This window comes from Sminthopsis crassicaudata, chromosome 6 (genome assembly GCF_048593235.1).
Source record: "Sminthopsis crassicaudata isolate SCR6 chromosome 6, ASM4859323v1, whole genome shotgun sequence".
NCBI classification, from domain to species: Eukaryota; Metazoa; Chordata; class Mammalia; order Dasyuromorphia; family Dasyuridae; genus Sminthopsis; species Sminthopsis crassicaudata.
In genome coordinates, this window is record NC_133622.1 from 204,187,284 (window position 1) to 204,207,394 (window position 20,111).

The 20,111-nt window shown below is 35.5% G+C and overlaps 1 protein-coding gene across 3 annotated transcripts in view; it reads right to left on the reverse strand.

The window, feature by feature from the left end:
• Positions 1-17,671: 17,671 nt before the first annotated feature.
• SCUBE2 (signal peptide, CUB domain and EGF like domain containing 2) overlaps positions 17,672-20,111 on the reverse strand; it is a 91,360-nt gene continuing 88,920 nt past the window's right edge. For all 3 annotated transcript variants that reach the window (XM_074276040.1, XM_074276039.1, XM_074276041.1), the window contains exon 23: positions 17,672-18,594. In XM_074276040.1, coding sequence (XP_074132141.1) covers positions 18,442-18,594 — 153 coding nt within the window. In that variant the 3' untranslated portion in view covers positions 17,672-18,441. The remainder of the gene's footprint in view (positions 18,595-20,111) is intronic.

A 20,111-nucleotide genomic window follows, 5' to 3' on the forward strand; every position in this document is an offset into this window, starting at 1 on the left:
GCAAGGTGTTAGAATGTAATGATCATAAATGGAAAGTGAATATGGTGGAAAGCACATTGCAGTGATGATGGGATTTAGAAGTCTGGTGCTTTAGGTCATATGCATAAAATCTCAATTCAGGGTTTCTGGTAATGATTTTAGGAGAAGAGTGTGATAACTACAGAAGGAGAATTATAAACCAATATCATTAAAGAATATTAATTCAAATGCTTTATATAAAATCCTGTCAGACAGATAATTCATCCAAAAATCATTCATTATAACCAAGTTAGATTTATAAATCTAACTTACATTGCTGTAAGGCTCAGTATCTGAAAAATAAACAACATAATTATATTAAAAACAAAAACATGTAAGAGCAAATGATTATCTCAACAGATGTAAGAAAAAGTCTTGACAAAATACAGTACTCATTTGGCATGAGACAATCTACACAGTATAGGAATAGGGCATATCTTTTAAAAAGTTATCTAAAATAAAAGGCAAACATCAAATGCAATAGGGACATACTAGAAGCTTTCCCACTAAATACAGGAAGTTAGCAAGGATGTGAACTCTCCTTGCTTTTAATCAATGTAGTTCTAGAAATACCAGCAATAACAATGAGAAAGAAAAAGAAATTAAAAGCATAAAGATGGGGGAAAAGGAAATAGAATTTTATCTATTTACTGATTACATGATGGTTTATTAAAAATTTCCAGAGAATCAAAAAACATACTGAGAAAATTAATAGCTTTATCCATGTTGCAGCTTTCAAAATAAACCCACAAAATCAATGGCATTTCTAATAAAATCCAACAGACAATAATGGAAAGGGAAATCTCATTGCAAAAAATTTCAGAATCTGTAACATAATTGAGTCTCAACCTACCAAAGCACACATAATATTTTCAAAGTGTTCCTTATAAAGATATAAGATTTAATGTTTACGTATATTGGATTTAACATATATTTTAACATGTATAACATATATTGGATTACTTGCCGTCTAGGGGAGGGGGTGGAGGGAAAAAGAGGAAAATCTGAAACAAAAGGCTATGCAAGAGTCAATGTTGAAAAATTATCAATGCATATGTTTTGAAAATAAAAAGGTGTAATAAAAAAAGAAAATAAGATTTGAATAACCATAAAGATAGTGCTCATGACTGAGTTGTGTCAATATAATAAAAATGTAATACTACCAAAGTTAATTTATAATTTTAATGCCATAAAACCACTTAAATTATCAAAAGCATTCTTCACAAAACTGAATAACAACACAATTCATTTAAGAAGTAAAAGATATGGAATATCAAAGGAAATCATGAAAAAAGAAATAGCACTTTTAGAACTTAAACTATATTATGAAGCAATAATCATCAAAATCATTGCTATTAGTTAAAAAATAAAATAGGTCAATGGAACAGAAGAGACAAAGAGGAATCAGAAATAAGAGAGTTCAATAACTAAGCATTCAGTTGACTGGAAACCTTACATTACTTAGGAAAGAACTCCCTGTTTGATGAAAATTGCCTTAAAAACTGGAAATCAGTTGGAAGAAATCAAGTTTAGACCAGCATTTATACTCTATTGATCAAGAGGGGAGGCCCATAATTTGGAGAATGGATGAACAACTTACAGTGATATAAATGTGATGGAATACTACTGTAAATTCATATCAGTGTAATGACCAAACAAGATTCCAGGAAATTAATGATGAAATATACTATCTATCTTCTACTATAGAAGTGAGGGACTCACAGAGTAGAAAGAGATGAATATTTGTTTGGACATAGTCATTGTGAAATTGTTTTGACTGACTTTGTTTGTAATGGGTTGTATTTTTCCTTGTGTTCTCATTGGGGAATGAAGTAGAAGGGAAGAAGCTGGATCTTGGCTAATTAAACAATAAATTTTTTTTGTTCATTTGTTTGTTTGTTTGTTTGTTTTTTTCAAAAAGTCAAGGTATGGGACTTCTAGCCACGATGGCGGAGAGGACACACACATCTATCTAAGCTCTTTCTTGCCCTCAGAATACTTTTTTTCATGACAAGGCCTCGGAATTAGTGCTTGACTGAAAAAACCCACAAACACATTACCAAGAGAAGATATCCTCGAAATTTGCCAGAAAAGGTGGGCGGGAAAGCTTAGATCAGGTTCAGACTGAAGGCAGACGGTGAGAATACAGCAGGCAGTTCACACTGAGCAGATCTGAGGGGAAAGGGGTGTGATCTCAGCCGTTTCTGCAGGGAGAGCTTTACCACAGTGTGGCTACTTTGCCTTGGCAGCAAACCAGTAGATCAGCAGAGAAGCTATAAATACAGGGGGTGAAGACTATAATCCTGAAAAGCTAGTGTCTCTCAGGACCTGGCCACACCCAAAGTAACTCAACACGCTCTCAGAGTCTCTGAATGCAGACGCAGTGCAGCCATTGCTGTCCTGCTAGTGCCTTGCTGCTGCCCCCCTCCCCCCCGGCAGTCTGTAGAGGAAGCTTGGTAACACCATCCAGTAGACCGCATTTGCTTTTTTTGTTTGTTTGTTTTCTTTGATATTTCTTTGACAAAATGAGCAAAAAATTAAAATGTGCTCTATTGATAGCTTCTATATGGATAGAGAACCCTGAGGAGACTAAAAACAGACTGTCTCCAGATGAATCCCCAAAGGGGGATATGATCTGGTCCCCAACACACAAGACTCTCATAGAAGAAATTAAAAAGGGTCTCACAAGAGAGCTAGAAGAAAAATGGGAAAAGGAAAGGGAAGCTTGGCAAGAGAATCTGGATAAGTCATCCCACTCATTTAAAGATAGAGCGGATAAAGAAATCAAATCCTTGAAAAACAAAATTAATGAATTGGAAAAAGAAAATAGCTCTCTAAAAAATAAAATTGGTAAAATGGAAAGAAATTCCATAGAATAAAACAACTCACTTAAAAACTCAATTGGACAATTTGAAAAAGATATAAAAAAGTGAGTGAAGAAAATAATTCATTAAAAATCCGAATTGAACAAATGGAAATGAATGACTCAAGGAGACACCAAGAATCAGTCAAGCAAAACCAAAAAAAATGAAACAATGGGAAAAACTGTCAAGTAGCTTCTTGGGAAAACAACAGACCTGGAAAACAGATATCTAGGAGAGATAATCTGATAATTATTGGACTTCCTGAAAATCATGATGAAAAAAAGAGGCTGGACACTATTTTCCAGGAAATCATCGAAGAGAACTGCCCAGACATTATAGAAACAGAAGGTAAAATAGACATTAAAAGAATTCATCCATCACCTACTGAAAGAGATCCCAAAATAAAAACTCCAAGAAATACAATGGCTAAATTCCAGAACTATCAGACCAAGGAAAAAATACTGCAAGCTGCTAGGAAAAAAAAACACAATTCAAATATAGAGGAACCACAATAAGGATAAGAATCTAGCAGTGCCCACAGTAAAGGATCGAAGGGTCTGGAATCTGATATTATAAAAAGCTAAGGAACTTGGATACAGCCAAGAATAACTTACGTCAGCTAAAATGACCATTTTTTTCAGGGAAGAAGATGTACATTCAATGAAATAGGTGAATTTCATCTATTTCTGATGAAAAAACCAGAACTAAACAAAAAATTTGATCTCCAAATGTAGGACTCAAGAGAAACATAAAAAGGTAAGAAGAAATCTTGGGAACTATACTTTTGTTATAAATATACACAAAGAATACATGTATAATTTAGTTTTACAGGTATAATATAAAAAAGAAACTAGAGGTGGAAAGGAAATTGTACCAGAAAAAGGATAAAGTGTGGGTACTATATCTCACTACATCATCTGAGGGAAAGAAGAGAGGGGGATAAACATGGTATGTATCTTACTCACATCAGAATTGACTTAAAGAGAAAAATATTAGACATGTTCGATTTATAGAGCAACTTCTCCCACCTCATTGAAAAGTGGGAGGGGAAAAGTGAAAAGGGAGGGAGTAAGCTAAAAAGAAGGGAATACAGAAATTGTGAGGAAAAAGGGTAAAAAAAAGGGGAGAAACTCTAAGGTGGGGTGTTAGTTTCTGGAGACATCAGGACATTACAGTGGAGGGAGGGATCCTAAAAAGGGAGGGCTGTGAGAGGCAAATGGTGCTAACAAGTTTAATACTGGGGAGGGTGGTAAGAGGGAAGGAAAGGAAAAAAGCATAAGCAGGGGTTAACAAGATGTCAAGTAATACAGAATTAGTAATTTTAACCACAAATGTGAATGGGATAAACTCCCCCACAAAGTAGAAGTGGATAGCAGACTGGATTAAAAGCCAAAACCCTACAATATGTTGTTTACAGGAAATACACTTGAAGCAGGGCAATACAAACAGAGTAAAGGTAAAAGGCTGGGGCAGAAACTACTATGCTTCAGGTGAAGTAAAAAAAGAAAAAAAAAAAAAAAGCAGAGGTAGCCATCCTGATCTCAGATCAAGCAAAAGCAAAAATTGATCTAATTAAAAGAGATAAGGAAGGGCACTATATCTTGTTAAAGGGTAGCATAGATAATGAAGCAATAACAATATTAAACATCTACGCACCAAGTGGTGTAGCATCTAAATTCTTAAAAGAGAAATTAAGAGAGCTGCAAGAAGAAATAGACAGCAAAACTATAACAGTGGGAGATTTCAACCTTGCATTCTCAGAATTAGATAAATCAAACCACAAATAAATAAGAAAGAAGTCAGAGGTAAATGGAATACTAAAAAAGTTAGGTATGATAGATCTTTGGAGAAAACTAAATGGAGACAGAAAGGAGTACACTTTCTTCTCAACAGTTCATGGACCTATACAAAAATTGACCATATATTAGGACATAAAAACCTCAAGGCAGAAATAGTGAATGTATCCTTTTCAGACCACAATGCAATAAAAATTACATTCAATAAAAAGCCAGGGGAAAATAGACCAAAAAAATTGGAAACTAAATAATCTCATCCTAAAGAACGATTGGGTGAAACAGCAAATCATAGACATAATTAATAACTTCATCCAAAAAATGACAATAATGAGACATCATACCAGAATATGTGATATGCAGCCAAAATGGTAATAAGGGGAAATTTTATATTTCTAGAGGACTACTTGCATAAAATAGAGAAAGAGAAAAAGTCAAGGTATGCCAAACTAATCTAAGTTTCTTTTTTTTTGATACTGGTAGTTATTTAAAAATACATGTTACACCTACTATATGTGCCAGGCATTATGCTAACTAAATTCTGGGAATATAAAGAAAGGCAAAAAGTAATCCCTGAACTCGGGAAGCTCATAGATAACATGCAAACAACTACATACATGCAAATTATAAATAAAATGAACTGGAGATAATCAACAGAGGGAAGACACTGGAATTAAGGGAGACTAGGAAAGTCTGCCTGTAGAAAGTGGGATTTTATTTTTCCCCTTATTTATTTAGAACAAAGTAGAAAAAGAAAAAAATTGCAATGTGCACAGTAGAACATAGGAAAGGATTCAAAATATGAAACAATAAATTTTGCTTCAAGAAAATTTTTATGACAAATACTGAATATTGTGTTCAGAATTGTCCATCTTTTCTTTGCTTCACTGTAGGTTTTCTTTTGTTCTCTGCCATGTACTTATTTAATGCCCCCCTTTCTTCTCTCCCTCTTAGTTAAGCATGAATATTGTTACATGAACATATAATATATATACATACATATCTCTCTTTATATCTTTATACATAGATATCTATAACATGCACATATACACATGTACATTCCTATTTTCTGAACTTAGATAACACCTTCCCTCATAAATTCAAGTTTTTCCATATTTTTCTAATTCCATCAAATCACCATTTCCTATACTAAAGCAATACTCCTTTATACTATCTAGTTACTTTAAATAGTCAAAAACAATACTAATTAACATGGCTGACAAATAGTTTCCCTGTTTTTTTCTCTTTTGACTAAATCTATTTTAGCTTTCTGATCTTTATTATGTTTGTATCTCTTATTTCCTACCCCTTCTTACCCCACTGATTTACTTCTAATTGCTACCTTGCCTTCCTGATACTTAAATTACCCCCTTTCCAAGAGACCTTCCCTTATCCTCTCCCCCCCAACCTTTTCCTTCCTTCTTCATCTCATTCCCATGAATCTTACACACATTATCCAATTCCTGTTAATCATCACATTTTTCTATGCTATCTCTCTTTATCCTATCCTTTACCCCCTTATTTCTTAGTAAATAAAAAAAATTACTCCCTTTTAAATATATATATATATTTTGCTCTCTTTAACCCAGATCTGACGTGAATAGTTCCCTTTTAAAATCTTCCCTTATTCTCTCCCCTCTTCCTAGCCCCTTACCCTCTTATTACTTTCTGAATTTAGAAGACTTTTATAAACTTCTAAATATATATGTATTGTTTCTTCTTTAACCCATTCCTGATGAGAGTAGGATTCCAGAATTTCCTTCCCCATCTAGTTCCTGTGTCAGTTCTTCCTCTTGCACCTCATTCATATAATTACTCTTCTCCTTTTCCTACATGATTTTACTTTTTAGAATCACATTATACTTGGCTCTACCCTAATCTTTCTTTCAAAAAACCCAATTACTAATGTCAATCTTAGACATGTGATTTACATTTCTATTTATAAAACATAAATAATTTGTCCTTATTGAGTTTCTTGTAATTGGTCTTTGATATATATCTTATATTTCTCTTGGATGTCAGATGTCAAATTTTTTATTAAGCTCAAGTCTTTTTGCAACAAAATTTTCAAAGTCTAGCAATTCACTGTCTTTTTCCCCCATTCAAAATTATGCCGAACTTTGTGGAGTGTATTTTCGGCTACAACATCAGTTCTTTTGCTCTTTGCTCAGTTCCAAGACTTGGAATCATCTTTTAATGTAGTCATTGTTAGGCCTTGTATAATTCTAATTGTGATTCTGTCATATTTGAATTGTTTTTTCCCTTATTGTTTGAGCTATTTTCTCCTTGACCTGTGGGTTTTGGAATTTGGCCATGATGTTCCTATAAGTTTTCCTTATAGAATCTCTTTCAGGTGGCGAATGGTGAATTTTTTCCATTTCTACTTTCCCTTCTTGTTCTAATACTTCAGGACAATTTTTTAAAATTTCTTGTATTATTGTGTCAAGATTCTTTTTTTAACCAAAACTTTTAGGTAATTCAGTTTTTTATATTGTTTTCTCTTCTTGATCTGTCCTTCAGATCAGTTGTTTTTCTTATGAGATATCTCATGTTCTCTTCTATTTTGTCATTCCTCATATTGTCTTATTATTTCTTGAGAACCAATTCTAATTCTCAAGTCATTTTCTTCCTTTAGATTCTGGTTGGTTGACTTTCTTTTCATAATCTTGTTTTTCCTGGATTGGTTTTTAAATTTTTTTCCTCCATCTCTCTTCATTTGATTTTTAAAGTCATTTTGGAGCTCTTCTTTGAATTCTTTTTGGGCAGGTGGCCATTCAGCATACTCCTTGGAGTAGGAAAGGCTTTTTTTTGGCTTCAGTATCCTCCTTTAAAGATGAACCCCAGCCTTCTCTATTTCCATATTAGCTTTCTATGGTTTATTGAATGTGTGTGTGTGTGTGTGTGTGTGTGTGTGTGTGTTGGGTCAGACCTGTGCTTTAGGAAGATCACTTTGGCAGTTTAATAGGGGATTGACTGGAGTAGGAAGAGGTGTAGTGGTGAGACTAATTAGAAGGCTGTTAAATAGTCTAAGACCAGAGGATGAGTAGTTATAGTGTCAGAGGAGAGAAGGTAAAATTGATAGGTCTTGGCCACAGATTATATAGAGGCAAAGGATAACATGAAAGTTGTGAGCCCGGATGATTGCAAGGATGCTGGACCCTTGGTAGATCAGAAGACTTTCTAAAGATAGTTTATCTAGTTTTTGAAAATCATTTAAGAAAATTGTTCAAGTTACCTTGTTGGAGATATGGAGAGATGTTGAGGAAGATGGAGAGATATGGACTAGATGACAATATAGTTAGGAGGATTCGATGTTGGCTGAATGGTCAGACCCCAAAATTAGCTATTAATGGGTTGATGGTAAGGAGGAGAGATGTCTCTAGTGAGAGTGCTGCATGGATCCACTCTTGGTTCTACCATTGTTCAAGATTTTTATAAATGACTTGGATAAAGGAAAATAACTTATAGATATTAAGCTGGGTGGGATGATAACCAAGACCACCCCCAAAAAAAGTTTTGGGCTGAATCTCATAACATGAATTTTTAAATTATTATAGCTTTTTATTGACAAAACATATGGATGAGTAATTTTTCAACACTGACCCTTGTAAAAATTTCTGTTCCAACTTTTCCCCCTCCTCCCCACCCCCACCCCTAGATGGCAGGTAGACCCATACATGTTAAATATGTTAAAGTATATGTTAAATCCAATATATATAACATGAAATTTAATAGGCCAAAATGTTATCTTACATTTGGGCTCAAAAAATCATCTTCATATGTATAGGATGGAAGGAAGTGAAACTTGGCAGTAACTAGTAGACTAATCGATGAGTTGTCAGTGTGACATGACAGTCAAAAAAAGCTAATGCAATCTTGCAGTACAGCTTCTGGAAAGGTGATGATCCCCTTGTGCCCTACCTTCATCAGCCTATATCTAGAGAATGGTGTGGGATTCTAGGTGCTGAATATTCAGGATATTGGAATAAGATTGGAAGGTTTCCAGAGAAGAGCAATCATTCCTTCAGTGGTGAAGGACTCCCAAGTTCATGTTCTATGAGGATTGCCTGACCCCCAACCAAATACTAAACTTGAAATACAAAAATTAAAAGGAGAAATCAATAATATTGAAAGTAAAAAAACTATTGAATTAATAAATAAAACCAAGAGTTGGTTTTATGAAAAAGCCAATAAAATAGATAAACCTTTGGTAAATCTGATCAGAAAAAAGAAAGAGGAAAATCAAATTGTTAGTCTTACAAATGAAAAGGGGGATCTTTCCACCAAGGAAGAGGAAATTAGAGAAATAATAAGGAGTTACTTTGCCCAACTTTATGCCAACAAATTTGATAACTTAAGTGAAATGGATGACTTCCTCCAAAAATATAGGCTCCCGAGATTAACAGAGGAGGAAATAAATTGCTTAAATAGTCCCATTTCAGAAAAAGAAATAGAACAAGCTATTAATCAACTCCCCAGGAAAAAATCCCCAGGACCAGATGGATTCACATGTGAATTCTACCAAACATTTAAAGAACAATTAGCCCCAATGTTATATAAATTATTTGAAAAAATAGGGGATGAAGGATTCCTACCAAACTCCTTTTATGACACAGACATGGTACTGATACCTAAACCAGGTAGAGCGAAAACTGAGAAAGAAAATTATAGACCAATTTCCTTAATGAATATTGATGCTAAAATCTTAAATAAGATATTAGCAAAAAGACTTCAGAAAATCATCTCCAGGATAATACACTATGATCAAGTAGGATTTATTCCAGGAATGCAGGGCTGGTTTAATATTAGGAAAACTATTAATATAATTGACCATATTAATAATCAAATTGATAAGAACCATATGATCATCTCAATAGATGCAGAAAAAGCATTTGACAAAATCCAACATCCATTCCTACTAAAAACTCTTGAGAGTATAGGAATAAATGGACTATTCCTTAGAATAATCAGGAGCATATATTTAAGACCGTCAGTAAGCATAATATGCAATAGAAATAAACTACAACCTTTCCCAGTAAGATCAGGAGTGAAACAAGGTTGCCCACTATCACCATTACTATTCAATATAGTACTAGAAACGCTAGCCTCGGCAATAAGAGCCGAGAAAGAGATTCAAGGAATTAGAGTAGGAAATGAGGAAATCAAACTATCACTTTTTGCAGATGACATGATGGTATACTTAGAGAACCCCAAAGACTCTGCTAAAAAGCTACTAGAAATAATTCAAAATTTCAGCAAAGTGGCAGGATACAAAATAAATCCACATAAATCCTCAGCATTTTTATATATCACTAACAAAATGCAACAGCAAGAGATACAAAGAGAAATTCCATTCCAAACAAATGTTGAGAGTATAAAGTATTTGGGAATCCATCTACCAAAGAAAAGTCAGGAATTATATGAGAAAAATTACAAAACACTTGCCACAAAAATAAAGTCAGATTTAAATAATTGGAAAGACATTCAGTGCTCTTGGATAGGCGGAGCGAATATAATAAAGATGACAATACTCCCCAAACTAATCTATTTATTTAGTGCTATACCAATCAGACTCCCAAGAAACTATTTCAATGACCTAGAAAAAATAACAACAAAATTCATATGGAAGAATAAAAGGTCGAGAATTGCAAGGGATCTAATGAAAAAAAAAAAAACTCAGAGGAAGGTGGTCTAAGTGTACCTGATCTAAAGCCATATTATATAGCAGCAGTCACCAAAACCATTTGGTATTGGCTAAGAAATAGACCGGTAGATCAGTGGAACAGATTAGATACAAAGGACAAAAAAGGGTACATCTATAGCAACCTAATCTTTGACAAACCCAAAGATACCAACATTAGGGATAAAAATTCATTATTCGGAAAAAACTGTTGGGAAAACTGGAAATTAGTATGGCAGAAATTAGCTATGGATCCACACTTAACACCATATACCAAGATAAGATCAAAATGGGTCCATGATTTAGGCATAAAGAATAAGATCATAAATAAATTAGAGGAACAGAGGATAGTCTACCTCTCAGACCTGTGGAGGAGGAAGGAATTTATGACCAGAGGAGAACTAGAGATCATTATTGATCACAAAATAGAAGATATTGATTACATCAAACTAAAAAGTTTCTATACAAATAATATTAATGCAAACAAGATTAGAAGGGAAGTAACAAATTGGGAAAATATTTTTAAAAGCAAAGGTTCTGACAAAGGTCTCATTTCCAAAATATATAGAGAACTGACCCTAATTTATAAGAAACCGAACCATTCTCCAATTGATAAATGGTCAAAGGATATGAACAGACAATTCTCAGAGGAAGAAATTGAAACTATTTCCACTCACATGAAAGAGTGTTCCAAATCACTACTGATCAGAGAAATGCAAATTAAGACCACTCTGAGATACCACTACACACCTGTCAGATTGGCTAAGATGACAGGAACAAATAATGATAAATGTTGGAGGGGATGTGGGGAAATTGGGACACTAATACATTGCTGGTGGAGTTGTGAAAGAATCCAGCCATTCTGGAGAGCAATCTGGAATTATGCCCAAAAAATTATCAAACTGTGCATACTCTTTGACCCAGCAGTGCTACTACTGGGCTTATATCCCAAAGAAATACTAAAGAGCGGAAAGAGACATATATGTGCCAAAATGTTTGTGGCAGCTCTTTTTGTTGTAGCTAGAAACTGGAAGATGAATGGATGTCCATCAGTTGGAGAATGGTTGGGTAAATTATGGTATATGAAGGTTATGGAATATTATTGCTCTGTAAGAAATGACCAACAGGAGGAATACAGAGAGGCCTGGAGAGACTTAAATCAACTGATGCTGAGTGAAATGAGCAGAACCAGAAGATCACTGTACACTTCAACAACAATACTGTATGAGGATGTATTCTGATGGAAGTGGAAATCTTCAACATAAAGAAGAGCCAACTCACTTCCAGTTGATCAATGATGGACAGAGGTAGCTACACCCAGAGAAGAAACACTGGGAAGTGAATGTAAATTGTTAGCACTAATATCTGTCTACCCAGGTTACATGTACCTTCGGAATCTAATGCTTATTGTGCAACAAGAAAATGGTATTTACACACATGTATTGTATCTAGGTTATATTGTAACACAAGTAAAATGTATGGGATTGCCTGTCATCGGGGGGAGGGAGTAGAGGGATGGGGGGATAATTTGGAAAAAGGAATACAAGGGATAATATTATAAAAATATATAATAAAAAATTATTATTAAAAAAAAAAAGGATTGCCTGAAAGACCTGGGTTTTAATTTGGAGAAGATAAGATTCAGAGGTTACATGATAGTATCACTTGGACACTATATACTAGTGCCTCTTGAAGCAGGAATAATGGGGGGAAGTTGTTTAGAAGCAAAACTGAATTTGGAAGTGATACTAAGTGAAATAAGCAGAAACAGGAGATCATTGTAATGGCAACAAGAAGATTATATGATAATCAATTCTGTTGGACATGGCTCTCATCAATAATGAGATGATTCAGACCAGTTCCATTTTTCAGTAATGAAGAGAGCCATCTATACCCAGAGAGAGAACCATGGAAATTGAGGGTGGATCACAAGACAGCATTTTCACTTTTTTTGTTGTTGTTTCCTTTTTCCTTTGATTTTTCTTGTGCAGAAAGATAACTGTATAAATATGTATGCATATATTGGATTTAACATTTTTACCATGTTTAACATATATTGGATTACTTGCTATCTAGGGGAGAGAGTGGAGGGAAGGAGGGGAATTGGAACATGAGGTTTTGCAAGAATTAATGTTGAAAAATTATCCATGCCTATCTCTTGAATAAACAAATAAATTGATAATATAAATGAACAAAAATAATAAAAATTAACAAAAAATTGAATTTAATATGAAGAAAGACTTCCTAGCAATTAGAGCTATTCCAAAGTATACTGAGAAGCCTCAAAAGGTGGCGTGTCCCTTCTTGTTGGAATTCTTGAGGCAGAAGCTGGATAAGCTACTTATAAAGTATGTTTTCAATATGCATTGGACTAGATAGTTGATAAGATTGCTTACAAACCAAAATTCTGTGGAGGTTTTTTAATCAACAGCCACTAGATGGAGCCTATTTTGAGAATAGCTACAGTTTTTGAGGATTATGTCTGGCTGGCAATTAGGAAACCAATGTAGAGTTTCCACAATATATTCCATGTTAGAATATATGGAGATATTCTACAAGAGAATTCTGAAGTTAATGATAATTTCTACCAAACATTAAATATGAAATACCAAAAAAAAAAGACTTAAATTATATGACATTTTTTGGCATGAAAGTAGACTTTATTCCCTTGATTCTCATCCCCAAATCTGATATCTTACTTAACTTGGGCTTCTTTTATGTCTCCAGTTTTTCTGACCATGGTTTGTTGGTTCTATCAATGTATTTTAAACTTAAAAGCTTTGTATGGCCAAATTTACTTGGGAAACATTGTAATGGGATGGTAAGCACACTATGTGTTACCTGGGTACAGTCAGACTTTAAATTCCAAGGATTTATAGAATTGCAGACTGGCATTCCTTCTGAGAAATTTCAGTCCTGTCTAGAACAAAACAGGAATCCCTTCTATACTACTCATAAACGGTCATTATTTCTCTTTGAAGTCTCCAAGAATGGCAGCAGCTCACTACTTCCCAAAGCATGCCGATCTCTACTTTTCTACCATTTAAAAACTTTTAGAAAAATTTGCCATAATGAGCTCCTTCTGGCTCTCTGTGGCTTTTACTCATCACTCCTACTTCTCCCCAAAAGGGCCAAGGAGGCCAGGCTAATTCCTCTTCTATGTGTTAACCCTTCAAATACATTAGAACAATCATTATTTCTCTCCAGGTCTTCTCTTATCCAGGCAAGAACTGAGCAGTTCTTTCATGTAACTTCCCATTTCCTTCAAAATCTCTGATTGTCATTTTTGGAGTGCACTTTGCCTTGTAACATCCTTCCTAAAATATTCTGGAATATTTATTATTCCAGAAGTGATCAGACAAGGGCAGGAAACAGATTGAACTGTCATCTCTAAGTCCTATGGTTCTATAATCTCCCTCATTCCACATAGTTTTTATTAATGCACTCTAATTTATTATTAAGAATAATTATTATATTATTATGTTAATATATTATATTAATGTAGTATGTTATTTCTTATTAATGTTATTAATATTAAATTAAATATATAATATTAAATGTTGTAATTATTAATAAGAATTAGTTTTTTTGGTTGTCATGACACACTAACTCATTTCCTTTACTGACATATTTTAAGTATCAAAAACATTAGCAGGTAATCTGGATTCATGAGAGGTAGGTAGCATGGTGCAGTAGAGAGAATGTTGGATTTGGAATCAAAGAACCTGGGTGTAAATGTTGCTACTTAATACCTGTGAGACCCTAGGAAATTCCCTGAGCCTCACTTTACTCATCTGTAAGAGGGGGCTGGACTACATGACCTCTACAGCATGTTCCGCTTCCAAATCATATTACTTAATGCTGAAATTATATTTAACAAAAATGGGTAATTGCTATAGTCCAAAGCTTTGTTTCCCATATCAAAAGCACTGAGAAGATGTCAAAGCCCATGGCTCTCTTTAACAATGAGATGATTCAAACCAGTTCCACTTGTTCAGTGATGGAGAGAGCCATCTACACCCAGAGAGAGAACCATGGGAACAGGATGGAACACAATGTAGCATTCTCTATTGTTATTTGCTTGCATTTTGTTTTTTTTTTTCCTCTATTTTTTTCTCTTCCTTCTTAATCTGATTTTTCTTGTGCAGCAAGATAACTGTGTAAATATGTATACATATATCGGATCAACATGTATTTCAACATATTTAACATGATGCATTGGACTACCTGCCAGCTAGGGAATGGGTTGGGGAAGGAGGGGAAATTTTGGAACAAAACGTTTTGCAAGGGTCAATGTTGAAAAAATTACCATGCATATGTTTTGTAAATAAAAAGCTTTAATTAAAAAAAAAAAAAAGAAAAGATGTCAAAGCCAATAGTTTCTACTGAATGTTTTTATTATGGAAGTTTGGGGGAAGATGGGAGGATATGGCCTTTCTTTTTTTTCCCTCCAATTAGAGGAGAATCAGATTAGTTTCACTTTCCAAATATATTTCAATCCCACTGTGTTCACTGGAAAATTAAATGCTGTCCAGTGAACACTGATAGAATATTTAATTCTTCAGACTAATTTGGTAGCTGTACTGTGGCACTAATGGGCTAATGGATATAACTTCCTGTTGGCTAAGTACATTTATTATTTGGGGAAGGAGACTGAAGAGCATGCACATTCACTAGGCAAAGCATGGGGGCTTAAAGAAATGACCATAAAAATTATAATTAACCAAGGCCCCAGGAGCTCACTGTTAGGATCCAACTGAATCTAGTCTATTTGCAGAATGTCCTTTCCCACATGCCAATTAGAGGGCTCTCTATAGAAAACCCCTCCTCCTCTCCATGCCGGCAGTCAGTTCTGGGGCTTGGTTTGCAGAGAAGACTTCCCCAACCTCCTTTTCCAGCAAGAGCTGTAGAATTTTTTTCCACTTATATATCTGCTGTAGCATACAAACCAGTTTAGCTGAAGTTGGAGCAGCCTGTGCCAGGAAGATGGAGCCATCCCCAACATCCCCCCTCAGACCTCTGCAGAGAGAGGTCCGGGTCTTAGAGCCTGAGGGCTCTGGGAACATCATAAGCCCCAAACCATCATTTCTGCTTCCAACCCAAACTCCCTAGTTATACTCTAGGAGATCAATCCCCAACGACTGCCAAAGATGGAAGGAGAAAAGGGGACCTAACCTAATCTTTACAGAACGTTTATGTTCCAGACCCTGTGCTTGCACTTTTACAAATATTACCCCATTTTTTCTCATTTGGGTGATTTGGACCAATAAAAACCCAAGAGCCCCAGGAAGAGCAAGTTCCCTGAGCCCGCTGAAACTTCTTCTAGACCGGTTCCCCCTTCCATCTTCCAGGGAAGTAACCTTTACTGAGACATCACTGAGCAACTATCTTTGCAGGTGCTGCAGCTTCTGCTTTCTTTGGAACTATCGCTACCAAGGACCAGGAAAAGAAAGTTCTCACCACCCAAGTTCCTGGCACCTCAAATGATTCAACATAGGAAACCTAGACCATTTTAGCAATGGAAATGACACTACAAGAGGCACATTCCCATCTGCTTCCCACTGCACTCTAACAGCCACTGGGCTTTTCCATCTGACTGGTAGTTGAACCTTCCTATATGAGCTGTCTTCTTAGTTTAGAATGTGAATAGCCTCTGAGTATCTAGCACAGTGCTTTAGGAGCACTGAATAAATGCTTTTTCATTTTAAGATTTCACATCTCCCAGTATTTTATCAGTATATATATATATATGTATATATATATATATATATGTATATATATAAAATCAGACAGACACTGTTGAGGGACAATGAGTGGACACAGAACCAGATTGGGGGCAATCAAGCCAGATCCTATTTGAACAATCCAACAATGATTTAAGTGATCCCTATGTACTGGAAAAGGCCATCTCTCTTCTCCCTCTCTTTCTTTTTTGTTTCCCTTATTTCCCTCTCTCCTGCTCTCTCATGTTGATATTCCTGTAGTAATTATAGCCAACAAATCATGGACTATATATAACCTCAGAAAAATCAGAATTTGCAAGTCACCCAAAGGACAAAAGAATCTTAAAGGGCATAAGCTTTAGCACATTATCCACAATTACTGGACATTATTCAGAGCATGTGGACTTGCACAGGTGGCAAAGGTGGAGGATATACCGATACCTCATGTGTTGAACTAATATTTATAACATTCTTGTAGTATTCTTTTTTCTCCAAGGTGTCCAAGGTCACATAGCTAATAAGTGTCTGAGGCTGGATTTGAATTCAAGTTCTCCTAACTGCAGGGTCAGTGTTCTATGTACTGTCTACCTAACTGCTCCTAATAACTATGGAATATTAAAGCCAGAAGAAGGCCTTCAGGATAGTGGGGGAATTTTCTCAGGGGGATTTATGGAAATAATTTATAAGAAATACACAGGATTAGAAGGTAGAAGATGAAGAGCTAGGTAGAATTCTCACTGATAATAATGAGACCACAGATCTCTCAAAGCATTTGAAGTCACAGGGCTTCCACAGACTGTTCCATAGATCAAACTTACTCTAACCTTACAGGTCCTTCTACTGGGTTCACTAAGCACCATATGGTAGTTTAAACTGCTATTGGTCCAAAAAATCCTTATTAAGATTGGATCTATACCTAGCCAATTATAACCCACCAGAATTTTCCCAGGGCCACTTATGATGATAATGTAGAACAGCTTAGAACAGTTCAAGATCTAGCCACACAGTGGTGACTGAAGTAATAATAATGCACATTTATAGTTTATAGAGCACTTTCCTCCTAGCAACACTTCATCCCAGTTTTACAAAAGGTAAAACTAAGGGGGTGAAGACTTCTCTGAAGTCACACAGCAGGTAGATACCAAGGCATGAATTTGAATTCAGTTCTCCCAAATGCACTACTCTTTCCACTATTAAAAGACTTAATTCCATAGCATGCTATGATGATGAACACATCAGAAAGTTGATTCACAACAAAAAGCAGTCAGAATTCTTCATGATGGAAATGATATCTATATGTGGTCACCGGACAATAAAAGTAAAAGATGGTAAATGTATTGCAGGCAGTTCATTGGAAAAGAGGTTGAGTGAGTAAGAAAGATGGTGGATAAGAAAGGAATTCTCTGATTCAGAGATTGGGCCAAAAATGGCCAACCAGGAGGGTGAAAATTCAGTGAGATGACCAATGGGCTGTTTTTTTGGAAAATAAATAGAAATGGAATAGAAGATTATAATGTTACCCCCCCCCCGCAGTGTATAAACAATAAAACATTAATGGGCAATACAGGTATGAATATCAGAAAGCAATCATTATTACATTTTTATAGAATGTTTTTCATCATTTTATTTTAATTCTCTTCACTTCAAACATTCTTTATTATATCCTTTCAGAACTCTACTACCTGGGCCTGAGGTCACATAACTTGGAACTCATTGACCCAAACATGTCCTTTCCAGTTCACCTGGAAAATGATTGCCTGAAACCCAGCGTTGGGGATCTTTTGCTCCAAACTCTGAATGGGTGAGACCTGTCTCCATATCCTCAGTAAGGAGGACATGAAATGGTTGAGCTCTTGAACAGAACCAGACCGGTTTCAGACAAGGAAATTCACTTGCCACTTGCCACCAGTGTCATTCGGAGGTTCCTTCAGCAGTTTCTGATAGTGAGGAGTGAGAAGCATGAAGGATAGTCTAACTTTTTATGGTGATGGGACTGAAACGTGGCTCAGGGAAGTTGCTTCTTAGTCTTTCTTATTCCACATCACTACTTGCAGCAAGGAGGAAGCTCTGTAGATAATAGACACAGTTCCTTTTGAAAGCTTCTCTCTGCCTAAAGCTGATGGCACTGTTTGATACAGCACACCAATGACCAGATACAACTGTATACAAGATCTTTTGAAAGAAAAATACAAGTCAGTTTATCAAAATATTTGAATTACCTATAAAAATTAAACTCTAATGAGTCATTAATACTGGCATCATGCCTATCCTTCCCCTGGCATGCAAGTGGCAGACACAGCTCTGTCTTGAAAACTCCACAGGCTGGAACATGAGCATTTGGAGCTAGTGAGATGAGGAAAAAGTCATTTGTAAGGCCTCAAAAACCTGGACACTTTGGATCGTAGTAATCGGATGAATGATCTTGGAAACATCTCTCTGGACTCCTGTGCTGTATACTTGAAGTAATTTTGTGGATGTGCCAGGACATCAAACAGAGCCTTGATTAATTTCTTATCCTAAAAAGAATAAAATTTTGGTCAATGGACTCTGTCATCACTTCATTGACATGGTATTTCTCTAACCTAGTTTCTTCTTTATATATTTTTTCCTAGATACAGGGTAAAAATCAGTTCCTTTATTCAGCTGATTGTCAAGATTGGGCTTTCTGAAAACTTTCAGATTTGCTTTGGGGGCAAAGACAATATAACATAGTGGGAAGAATACTATACTTAGAGTTATAAGACCTGAACTTCAGGTTCAACTCTAACATTTACTATTTATGCAATCCTAAACAGAGCATTCAAGCCCCTTGGGCCTCAATTTCATGTATAAATGGAGACAAGAACACTACCCATCTGATGAGGTTCTTACAAGGAAAAGATTTTGTCAAATATATAGAAGCAAACTATTATTAAGTTTTAATACTTCAAACATCTGAAGATTTCATCAGAGGGTCCCTCCCTCAATGTAGATCCTAATTGTGGTACGCTTTAATAGATGATCCTCATATGTTGTGAGGGCTGAAGGAATTCATCACCTCATGGCTAATCCCCATAGGGGAGACTGGTCTCGGGATGAGAGGAGTATAGACTATTACCTGGCCTTTCCCAAAGTCTGCGTGGGTTGTGTGGATGCAGCACAGCTTGTATTCCATGGCCATAGTCTTTGAGAACACAGTATGTCACCTCCTTACTATTGGAGAATGATTGTTTACTATGAATTGCTTCAAATATCTAAAGCTTTATGAAAAGTATGTGAAGAAGTCAAGGGTTCCCAAACATTTCATGTTAAAATGACACAGCTCCTTCTTGTTGCTTTGGAATGGTAAAAAGGTAGTGATGAAAGAGAGAACATTAAAAAGCACGATAGATAATTATACAAAGAAGGGTGAACTGGATCCTCCAAAAGAAAGCAGCTGTTTCTCCAAGGAATAATGTTGTGAATTTAGAGATGTTGTAAGGTGAGGGGTCACCAAGTAAGGGCCAGAGGAAAAAGAGTCCAGTGCTATTGGCTGGTAGGTCTTGCTAGGGAGTAGGGAGTAAGGTTTTTTTGTTCTGATAACAATAAGACAGATGTCTGCTGTCTTTCTGGTATACAGTAGGGACATGACAAGAGAATATCTCACATTTGTCACACCTGATGACTAGTATCCACTTCTGGCATAAAAATAGTACTGCTAGAATGAACTGAGAAAGATTACTAAGGATCATCCTCAACAAAGAGAAGATCTAAGAAGCATATGTAATGTTTTTATTGAGCTATCACTGCTGACAGGATTCATAAGAAAAAGGAAGATCTAAAGTCAATAGCTCTTTCTGTGAATGGGTATCTTAAAGCTTCAATTCAACTAGGGATTCATTTCTGGATGACAGATTCAAAAATGGTAGGCTCTAGTCAGGGATGGCATACATTCAACAAATATTAGAATGAGTGCATTTGCTGGGATTTTGCCAATTTGAAACAAAAAACTTTAAATTTAAAAAGGAGAAAAGACAAAAGAATTGATGTCTCAGAGAGCAGCAACAACATAGTT